The sequence below is a fragment of the Eleginops maclovinus genome, chromosome 7, assembly GCF_036324505.1.
Source record: "Eleginops maclovinus isolate JMC-PN-2008 ecotype Puerto Natales chromosome 7, JC_Emac_rtc_rv5, whole genome shotgun sequence".
Lineage (NCBI taxonomy): Eukaryota > Metazoa > Chordata > Actinopteri > Perciformes > Eleginopidae > Eleginops > Eleginops maclovinus.
Window position 1 is genome coordinate 9305369 of NC_086355.1, and position 11406 is coordinate 9316774.

The 11406-nt window shown below is 40.4% G+C and overlaps 1 protein-coding gene across 1 annotated transcript; it reads left to right on the forward strand.

The window, feature by feature from the left end:
* The first annotated feature begins 5722 nt into the window (after nt 1-5722).
* On the forward strand, nt 5723-11354 carry LOC134867131 (Golgi reassembly-stacking protein 2-like). The gene is made up of 10 exons (XM_063887474.1): nt 5723-5923; nt 7050-7130; nt 7217-7420; nt 7633-7719; nt 7794-7924; nt 8651-8783; nt 8862-8994; nt 9081-9164; nt 9295-9411; nt 9995-11354. Exons 1-10 carry the CDS (start codon nt 5741-5743, stop codon nt 10192-10194), a joined length of 1353 nt encoding a protein of 450 aa, XP_063743544.1. The 5' UTR covers nt 5723-5740; the 3' UTR covers nt 10195-11354.
* Nucleotides 11355-11406: the final 52 nt, after the last annotated feature.

Sequence of the window (11406 nt, forward strand, 5' to 3'; positions counted from 1 at the left end):
GGTGCAGATGACACAATGCAGAAGTTAACATGAAGCATTTCACCAAAAAGATCAATAGTTCATGCTTTACATATTATATAGGCTGTACATTAGCAAACAAAGCTCTTGATATCCTGCATGCTTGTGACTTAAGGGTAAATTTAGAGACCCTAATAACAAACTGAAATCCAAACAGCTCTTTTCACGTTATCTGAGATTTGAGTGGGTTGGTACTGCTAGAAAAACTTGTGAAATATTAAGGTGATAAAACAATGGTTCAGTATGTTGTGGTAAAGACGGCCAGAGTCTACAGCCCAAAAAACAAGAGTAGGAAGTCTCTCAGTCTGTTCATCAGTCACTGCCAAAGTGTGAGAAAACTGTCTCTGACCTCTAGACTAATATATGCAAAGGACGGCCTCCTATTTGGACAAAGCTTAATAGTGTTGTAGAATGATTTATCAATCCTAGCCTGATGTTGTCCAACTAAAACTAGTAGAAGATTTTGGGTAAATTTGCCAATTTTCCTCTGTCTCTCTCTTTTTTTCCTGGTACATCTTTTCAATCCACCTGGCTGTCACCCATCGCTGGTCAGATTAATCACCCTGAAGGGACTTTTTATTGGCTGATCATCTCACAGCTGAGATTTCACGAGCACCGCCTGCCAATTCTCTCACTCCTCTCATTACTCACACTTTTAAGATATGTATCATAAAACGCATTAGACTGTGCTCTCTTAACATTTTTTGTCCAAGGCGCCTATTTCAAGGCTCTGCCTGGCTGCCTTTTATTTCGACACAGCCATGGAGGGACTGGCTGTTTCCTTGGCTCTCCTCCCATCCTCCACCAGGGCAGACGTTGCTTCTTTGTTTCACGCTTCAGTGCAGCGATCATTACAGCCCGGGTGTCACTGGCTGCTATGTAAAGTTAGTGAGGATTAAAGGGATAACTACATATATAATGGGGTAATAGAAATAATAACCCCTGACTTCTTTCCATATCTAAATGCAGAGTGATTTTCTTCCTTTGTTTGGTGCTCTGCATCATCGAGGGTGCCAACGCGTAATGACATGGCTAATTTGGAAGCAGGTGTTGGAGAATCGTATAATGATTGAATGCTTATGAAACCAGGCTTTCAGCTCCGATAGCATGTCAAGGTCAAGTAACTTGCTACACATGAAGAAATGGCCATCCAGAGTAAGTATACAAATATCAGTCTGTCTGTTCAGTGAAATTGGACGGTAATACAATGCTATCTGAAGTTTGAAAGTAAAAGGTTTGCAGCTGGTTGAGACAATATATTTGACATATAGTAGTGTTTTAAAGGGTCTTCAGTTTAATCAGCAATCAGCATCTCCATCAATTCTAATTACAAGCATAATTAAACTTTCATCAAGAGGAGATCAGTGCCAGTTAAATAATAAGGAGCAGTTTTGTTTTTGCAGCCTCTGTCACTGGAGGGTGGGAGGACTGGCTCTGAACACCAGACTGTGAAAGGCTTAATGTCTGTCTCTGCACTAGTCTGTTCACCCTCCATTTCCCACCTGGCACACACACACACACACACACACACACACACACACACACACACACACACACACACACACACACACACACACACACACACACACACACACACACACACACACACACTGGGTTCAACCCTAATAATCACATTCATTGAGCTCCTTGCATTGCATTTTTCTACTTTGTGTTAATTTTGTTTTCATTAAAGAAACATTTTTTGACTATTTTCACATTCGAGAGAAGTTCTCTCTCCAACAATATGTTGCTCTCGCATCCATCCTGGCTCAGCTGTGTTATTCCTCTCTCTTTTATATCTACAGATCTCAGTCAGTGCGGTTTCCTGGAGTACCAAATATATCTCCCGCCCCTGGGAATCACTGCCACATTAGCTTCCTGATAGATACTGACGTTGGCATTGTGTAAGGCAAGTCTAATGAAATGACGATGATGATATTGACTGCGGGCTGCTTGTCAGCCCTTCCCCCCTGCTTTTCTCCACACACCATTAACACGAACATGATGCAGCTATAACCACAATTTAGCCTGAAAACTATTTTTTAACCTTCTCTACCTTATTTACATAACAAACCACGGTTCAACAGTCTTTCTGCACTTATATGTTGATTTCAAGGTCAAGAGTTACATGTTCTTGTGCTCTAAAAGGTGTTTTGATGCCACTGCAGTCTGTTCATTTTGTTCTTAAGTAAAAAAGCAGAAGCCTGACATTAAGAAACATATTCAATTGTAACACCTTACTGCCTCTGACTTCTAAAGTAATAATAATGCTTACACTTATCTAAACAGCCTCCTGTTATTGACTGTGTGTCCATGGCCTGATTAATCTTGGCATAAAGTAAGTTTTAAGCAGGAGATAAATTATCCGGAGACTTTACCTCCCACGGATGAGGAGTGTAAACCAATAATGTGGCGCTTGTTAAAGTTGAAGGCTGCTGGTAAATGTCTACTGTTGGACATTTTTCTAAAGGAATTAGCATGAGCAGTGGCGGTTCTACATGGAATTACACCCCGGGCGAGATCCCCTCCGAGCGCCACCCCCTTTTCTGAATAAAAACTATGAGGCTACATTGTAAGGAGAGGAAACGTGTTTGATATTGCTGACATGAACATGATAAATAACAATAATAATGACTTGATAGCGACTTATACTGGTGTTAGGCTTGCTGGCCTGTCATCTTTATGCAGGATTTTCTAATTTACTTAGCATTTTATCTCTGCCTCCCAGCACAATTATGTCAGCACGGAGCCAGCAGACGACCCTTTCATCCTGCTGAATTTTACCTCTTACAGACATTAGGGAACTAACACTGACAATTACAGCTTATGATGTTTGTACCTGGGACTTTGCTTACGGTGTAGAAATGCAGTGTGTGTGTGTGTGTGTGTGTGTGTGTGTGTGTGTGTGTGTGTGTGTGTGTGTGTGTGTGTGTGTGTGTGTGTGTGTGTGTGTGTGTGTGTGTGTGTGTGTGTGTGTGTGTGTGTGTGTGTGTGTGTGTGTGTGTGTGTTGGGGGGGGGATACGCAAGCAAACCTATTATCAAATTATGGACATTCTCATTTCTGGCCATGTCTTTGTTAATGTCTCCCTGGCCTCATCACACCTTTTTCATACAGTAAATGCCTGGAGAGCAGTAGGCCTACAGTGCTTTGCAGCTTCAGCTGTAAATTTCTCGCAGGACTGAAGAAGTATAAATCTGAGAGAGCTATATCCAGAGCAGTGATCGCAAAGTTTTAAAGCGTCAGCAAGCTTCTGCTGAAATACAGAGTTTATTTATCTTCTTCCTGAAGGAGCAAGTGTCACCAAGCGAGGTATATTTCTCACTGGTAGTAGATAAAAGATATGATGGTCTGTTAAAGAACAATGAATGAAGTAAGCTTCACATTTGTATGGTATTAAAATCAGGACTGCAACTAATTATTTATTGATTCATCTGCTGATATTTTTTATTGAATTGTTTGGTATTCATTTTGTAATTTGTTATACAAAACATCACAAAGTACTGAAAAAATTACTGCGGTAAGCCAAAGAAAATTACTTTTAATCTTTATATATTCATTGTTTGGTATTAATTATGAGAAAAAAGCAGCAAATCCTCACATTGGAGAAGCTGGAACCATTAAATGTTTACTTGAAAACAAACTTGAAATGATTAATTTATTATAAACAAGACATTTTAGTGCTGTCTTGTGAAGTTTATAAACATAAATATGTGTTGCATTAATATCATGACATGTTGAAGTCCATAACGGTAACCAACTTGAAACTGAAATGTTTTTAATCTCTGCATCGATCATGTTTTTAGACTGATTATTTTACAGCATCACATTGGCATGCAGGTAAGCTATACTTTGCTTGTCTAAGTCCTGGTAAATATGTCATTTTGAAAAGTCCTATCAATGTTGGTGATATCAATATATGCTTTGTCAGTTTTCGCACATCTACAGCAGGGGCTCAAAGTGTGAAATAAAAATCATGATTCTAAAGTACTTACTGTATATGAATCAGTGCCGGCGCTAAGGGGGGGCATTCGAGGGTCATTGATGCCCCTCCTACCAGCTGTGAAGCATATTCTCGACCTGTCACAATCGACTATAATTGACGCTGAGTTCGAAGTTGCTAAAGAGTTTTTAATGTCACAAAAGCAAGCAATGCCCCCCCCCCCCCCCCCCCCCCCCCAGGCCAATGACCCAATGCCCCTCCAGTAGATCTGCTCTGGCGCCGACTCTGATATGAATGTCAATGTTGGTTCATACCACAATGCCAAGAATAATATCTTCCTGTCTGGATTTTTCACAAAGATGCTTGATGTCCTCTCTTAAAGTAAGGACACATTCAAAGCTTAAAGGATCATTCAGTGCAGCAAAGAGACAGCATCAAGGTGAGCTCTCGCAGACGCTAGACTGACAGGATAACTGAGGTGATTGATGAGGAGAATCACAATGCTGGGCAAGTTTATTTCAAATTATTTGATAAGAGCAACTGCACTACAGAGATATTCAACTACATATACATTAATCTACTCCTAGAGCCCATGCTCTTTATAGCACTGATGATATCCATTATTATCATCGCCTGATCAAGAAGACAGTATGCCCCGGCTCTCGTTTCTGTTCTGACGTGATTATACGAGCAAATCAAAAGGAGCTGGCATCTAAATATAAAAATTGCTTTCAAAAATAAAACTGAGATTTCAGTGATATGGCTCGGCTCTGTTAATGGTGATAGATGGTTACAGGATGCTCCTGGCTAAGAGGCTCATAACTCATCTTCCAGAAAATCTAAGGGAGGGGTCTTTATTACATCTCTGATCGATATTCGTTTTACCCCCAACCTCATTCAAGTAGTTAAACTACAACATACCAGACTATAAAAACTACAGGAAGGAGGAAGAACACTAAATTACTGCAGACACTGTCGAGGTATTATCGTTTAGGTAAAATCACTGCAAGATGACAATACTCCATTACACGTTACATTCAGTAAACCATGTTTAATCAAAGAGTAGACCAATGTAAAACTGATAGGCTACCAAACTAAAAGAAAAGTACCTATGAAGAAAAGCACATTGAGACTGTTGAAAATGTAAATTATTTTAATGAGCTTATTATAGAAAAACACTATTAAGACCTGACATTCAAATATCAACCATTGACCTGGTGAAATCAAAGTACACATGATGAAAATCTAAACATTTATAACCAAAAATAGATGACAGTCCCTCAGGGTGTATATGAGGTGATGAGTACTAACTTCAAAGTTTAACAGGAAAGTTCGGATTGTATGAAGTGGGGTTGCATACTTATTTTTGGTCAATGTATGAGTGGATGGTTGGCAAACCCCTAGGCAAGACAAACAGGCAGGCATATGGGCACAGAAGCTATGCCTGTTGGTGTCAAGGGGCAGCAGCAAAACTGTACAACCCTGACCTACTTGAAATAAATGCCCATGCAACTTAATCAATATCAGTTTAAGTGTCTCATTAAAATATTTTCTCCTGAATTAAAATGGTACTATATTTGTGGTGATTCCCTTGCTTATGTGCATAAGCAGGTGCATGAGCATTTGCATTGCAGCAGGGGACCCCCTGAAAGTTGCCAATCCTGCTTTGCAATGCAGTAAAGGAATGGCTTTGTCCTCCACCAATTGTCGCATATAATGTGTGATGCAGCACAGCACACAGCTGTCATCACACAGCCTCCACAGAGGGTGGCACCCATGGATGTGTAAAGACAACCACATACAGCGGAAGTGCTGGGAACCAGGAACCGCAGGGAGCACGGCACTGTTGTGGGCATGGTCTGCTAAAGCGCACACAGCTAGCCCACTCACTGAGGGAAACATGGGAGGGTCTCAAAGCGTCGAGGTACCGGGTGGAGGAACCGAAGGCTACCACGTCCTCAGAGTAAGAGCAGCATGTCCCGGGGAAACGCAGCTAGTATTTTCTGACAGACAGATGGAGCTGACGCTGGCTGCTTTAATACAGCTAACGTTTCAGCTATGTTAACAGCAAGATATTGATGTTTATATTAATTTAGTGGCAGTTATTGAATATGTGTAAGGTTTCACTAAAGGCTCATCGCTTCTATCTCCTCCCTATGTCAATATCTGATTCACTGTGTGCGCAGGGTTGTAGTTAGGTTGGAGTAACGCCCCACTCTTGTTTAGGTACATTGTTATTGACTATTTTCTCTCCTTTTTATTTATTCGCCTGTTTGTTTTTAATCTGCATTATTCATATAAATCGAGATATTTAGTAACAGGCATGCGCAGTCACTTCAACCTAACGTCACATGTTGCCAGAATAACCGGTGTGTCTGCTACTGTCAGTGGATATGGGTGTGTTGCCCACAATATCACTACCGAGTACCATGGATAAATAAAGAGAGCCGTGTGTAGGCCTATCTTGTTTCAGAAAAGAAACCTTTGTACTCATCCAAAATAAAAGGCCATAAACATCAACTATCAAAACACAAAAAAGGAGATATTCTGCACTTTGAAATGAGTATTGCTAGCAACCTTTATTATTGTGAGACCAATAAGTGCCTTAAGTACAACAATAAACAGTTTTTAAAAGAGCTTCCATGTCATGTCACCATGTGACTTAAAATCCAAACTAAAGTAATGCTGGACCAAAAGGCCCTCCCTTTTTTTCATAGTATTTAATTGTTTTATTTTTAGGATTCACAAATGTTTTTTTCCCCCCAATAGTTTCTATATTATATGACCCAGTGACTCCAAATCAGTGTAGCATTGCATTACTACACACAGCAAGTAGGAGACACCAAGTCAAGAATTCATTTGCTATTTATGACAATTTCACACACATATCTATTAGGATGAAATGATCAAATGATGGAATTTGCAAAAGACATGGATGTAAACCAAAACTGTTGTTAGTGGAGGCATACACCCCAGAAGGTAAGTCTGGTTATTAATAAAATAGCTGGATACATCTCAAAATGAACAATGAGTAACTGACTATTTTCACTGTTTGCAAGTCCTGTTTGTTAACATACATGACTTTACAGGTGCAAGACAATTCCCCCGGTAACCGTGCAGGACTGGAGCCATTCTTTGATTTCATCATTTCTATTTGTGACACTAGACTGGTATGTTCGCTAATAACATTTCCTGCAGCTGATGACTGCTTCAACACTATAATGACAGATAATGTGCATGTTTACATCTCTGATAGAACAGGGACAATGACACCCTAAAAGAAATGCTGAAGATGAATGTGGAGAGGCCAATAAAGATACTGTTATACAACAGCAAGACGCTGGCGGTGAGGGAGACGTCCATCATACCCAGCAACCTGTGGGGCGGCCAGGGGCTTCTGGGAGTCAGCATTCGCTTCTGCAGCTTTGAAGGAGCAAATGAAAATGTTTGGCATGTCTTGGTGAGTGTCGAGTGTTGATGAGGAAATATCCTGAAAGCTGCTTCGATATCATACATGATTTTTCGAATGTTTAACCAATCACAAGCTGAAAAGTGTAGGTCTAACTGGGTCAATACATATGTTTTATAAGCAAACACAGGTTAGAGTATGTAAACACATTTTTGAGGTTATTGCCATCAGCTTATATGTTTATGTTTTTTGTTGGAGTCCAGGAAGTTGAACCACGCTCCCCCGCAGCGCTGGCCGGTTTGAAGGCCTACACCGACTACATTATAGGAGCTGACGCCAGCATGAGCGAGGTACTGGCTTTGCAGTTGAGTGACAGTGTTTACTTAAAGGTCAGACCTGACGTGCATCTCTGCCTTCTCAACAGAGTGAAGATCTGTTCTCCGTGGTTGAATCCCATGAAGGGAAGGAGTTGAAGCTGTACGTTTACAGCACAGATACGGACAACTGCCGCGAGGTGGTCATCACTCCAAACTGTGACTGGGGAGGGGAGGGCAGGTACGACAGTCTGAATTTTACTCCTGTTGCCTTTTAAAAGCCAAATCGTTAATATCTAATGAACAATAATCTCCCAGGTGGAAATATGGCCTTCATAACTAACACACCCCTATTTAAAACTTTAAATGTTCATAATTTTACCTGATAAATGGTCAGTGTTGGCCAGGACACTTTTTATAATTGTATAATATATTTTTTAAGATATTTTATGTTTCAGTCAAGCATTTCTAATTAGTTTGGGTTAGGTATTTCTTTTTTATAGTTCTTAAGTCAGTTTTTTTAATAGCATTGGTTCAAACATTTAAAAAATATATATTGACAATTTTATTAGAATTGTAATAAACACATTTGCATTAATTACATGAATGAGTATTTGGTAATAAAATGTATATTTGATTATATTTGGCTTATTGTTATACAACCTTGTTTTGTTTTTCCACTATATGGCAAGATCAACTACCTTAATTTAATTTACATTTCTATTTTCTGAGAGAAAAGGACAATTACATTTAAAAGTTGAGCTCCAACAATAGCATTTTTGTGGGAAAATGCACCGACCGAACAGGTTTTTTAAAATGTTATAATTCTATCCAACTATTATGCCAGAAGAGTTTCCAGTTGATTTGTTTTAATGTCATTTCTTGCCATTTGGATCCCCCAGAGTGTTTACATCCTCTTAAGGGCCACTGTAAAATGTTTCCCCTCACAGAACTTCTGTCTGTTCAGTCTAGGATGTGGGATTGGCTACGGCTACCTACACAGGATACCTACACTGCCATTTGCAGAGGACAAGAATATCAGTCTCCCTGCTCAAACTCCCCTTAAACCAGCTACTTCTCCCAAAGATGGCTTCACAGAGGTAGCTCACCATCCAAAACAAATAATGCTTCCAGATATTGTGATCACCTACTGAGATGGCTTCATTTTTGGTTACCAGGTGCATCTCTCTGCCGTCATCCCAACCGTTCCAGTTGCTGTGTCTTCTTCTGCTTCGTCTGGATTAGAGCAGCCTCTCTCCGTCCTGTCGGTCGAATCAGACCTGAGCTCCGTCATTAGCAATCCACAGACAGGTACACTAAAGGCTCTGACTGTTTAAAATACTCTGTTTGAATAGAAGTTGACGACGAGTGAAATAATACAAATAAAACTATTCCAGGAGCCCCTACTGTCTCGTCGCCCAACCAAGCCCTCTCCTCACAAAGCGCTCCCATGTCTTTCAGTCCTGCTGCCACACTACCAGGTTTGTACACATCTTATTTTTTGGGGAGGTTTAAGCACCTCAGATGTGCAATAGCCAGCTACTCTGAAGCCTAACTAGCATGACATTAGCCTGCTAACGTAGCACTGTTTAATATGCATTTGTTGCGCAGGTCTGATCCCTTTACCTGGAGGTCTTCCACCCTTTCCTCATTTACCAAATCTAAATATCACCCTGCCAGATGTGCGTCACGTAATGCCCCATGGAGTTGGTGGATTACAACATGCAGGTAATATTTGTTCTTCTCTTTATTTGCTCCCCTTTGTGTAACATTTGCTAAATAACAAGTGCCACAGATTCTCGTGAGAGAATCAGAGGGATGACGTGAATGTCTCCGGCTCTATCTTTAAAAAGGTTTCGTAGACACAAACGTCTGAATGCTATTTTTGTGACTCAACTAAGACTTACCTTAACCTTTTAAATACGCAGCACTTACATGCGTCACATCTGACGCATGCTTTTTTCCATGAAATCTAATGAACATGAATTGCTTGTGATTGTCAAATAATTGATATGTTTATTTAATATATGGATCTGTTAAATTGAGTTTCTCTGCAAAGAATCATACAAAAGCATCACTTTTAATCTGTGTTTACCAGAGATCTGAGACCAGTACTTTCTTGGAAATAAGTCATTCAGCATTCAAAATAAAGAGTAATCAAAATGACTTATTGTCTGCCACACAGAAATGCAAGGGAAAAGCTAAATTACTGAAATGTTGAATATTTATTGTGGATTATTCTACTGTAAATAATTAAAAGACACCTTCAGTACGCACTAGAGGGTAAGTGTGTTTGTGTTTTGCTCCTCAGGTCTTCCACCTCTCAGCCTGCCTCCGCCTGACTTTGTTCTTCCTCCAATCAATGCAAATGCAGCTCCTGCTGTTACACTGAACACCACATATCCTTCCCCCACCATCCAAATGAACAGTTCATGGACCAGAACCCCCATCCCGACATCAGCGGCCCCCTCTGAGTCCATAAAAATCACTATGACTGCAGACTCATCTTAGCAGAGAGCACCGACCAGGTCAGCTTGCTCTTAACACAGTTTAGCCTTGCTGCAACGACCAGTTGTCAAAATGGTACGATTGTTGTACGAGCTCCAGTATCTCGAGGATAATGGAACCTTGTGCGGGCAGCGAGAGGAAAATAATAGTTTGAGCTGCTAACAGTTGAAATATGCACTCTGTTGCAGAACTTTTAAAAGTATCTCTAAGCTCAATAATAACATGTTAATGCTAACAAAACTATGGGCACTTTTTAAGCTTGGTAAAATATGTGGGAAACATTGTAGTGTGCCTTTTTTCTTTTGTGGTAGAACTACTGCAGAGGCCTTTAAGGATACAAATGGGATTTATTTATAACCATTTTGTGCTTCCTTTCAATGTTTTGTTTGCTAAAAAGGCCAAGATCCAACAGCTGCTCTTGCCGGCTGAGCTGTCTGAAGCTGTAGTGTTGGTTATTGCTCCGACTACAGTTTGCAATTGAATCTATGTTGCCATGGCTTCAGCTGCGGTATGGTGACTTTACTGCTCCTGTGAATGATGCTTTCTCTGCACACCTTACTTAAACCTGCTTTGCTTATATCAGATATGACAGATGTGTGACCAAGAGTGTGGAGGATTGTAGCAGCTTCAACACCGTATACAATTCACTGCTTAACAAACACCTGTATCCAATAATAACTGAAACAGAGCCATGGCTACAACCACAATCCAAAGCAACGTCCTCTCAGACTAACAGTACAGTCAGTTTCAATGAGCTGTGGCCGCACTGAGAGACTTGTATCAACTACCTCTGCTGGTGACCGACCCTCTGCAATGATACACACTTGTTGCCTGAGACAAAGCCATGGGTGCGCCGACATGAGGTGCTCACACAGCCAGCGGTGCTCTTCAACTTTAATATGTCTTCTAGAGGGAATGCAAAAACAGTACTGCAAGGCAACACAAAAAAGGAGGAAAAACAAATACCCCGTGACATTTCAGTAGATTCTGTAAGTTATCAAAAGGGTTTTTCGGGGAAGGCGGGACACTACCTTATAATACTTGGGATTTCCGTTCAACAAGCAGGTTTCTTGCTGAAGCGCTACAGCCATTACATATATTACATTTTTGTCATTGTTGAAGTTAGACATCATTACCCTAATTAAACCGATGTATTTTCTCTATCTCAGCCTCTGGTCCCTGCTTTGTATTTTTATTCTCATCTCTAAAATGGTT

What these genes read in the sequence shown, in the direction of transcription:
- LOC134867131 (XM_063887474.1), top strand. Translation starts at nt 5,741, where the DNA reads ATGTGTAAAGACAACCACATACAGCGGAAGTGCTGGGAACCAGGAACC. An exon ending in TCCTGCTGCCACACTACCAG is followed by an intron (nt 9,165 to 9,294) that starts GTTTGTACACAT and finishes TTTGTTGCGCAG; the next exon opens with GTCTGATCCCTTTACCTGGA. An exon ending in TGGTGGATTACAACATGCAG is followed by an intron (nt 9,412 to 9,994) that starts GTAATATTTGTT and finishes TTTGCTCCTCAG; the next exon opens with GTCTTCCACCTCTCAGCCTG.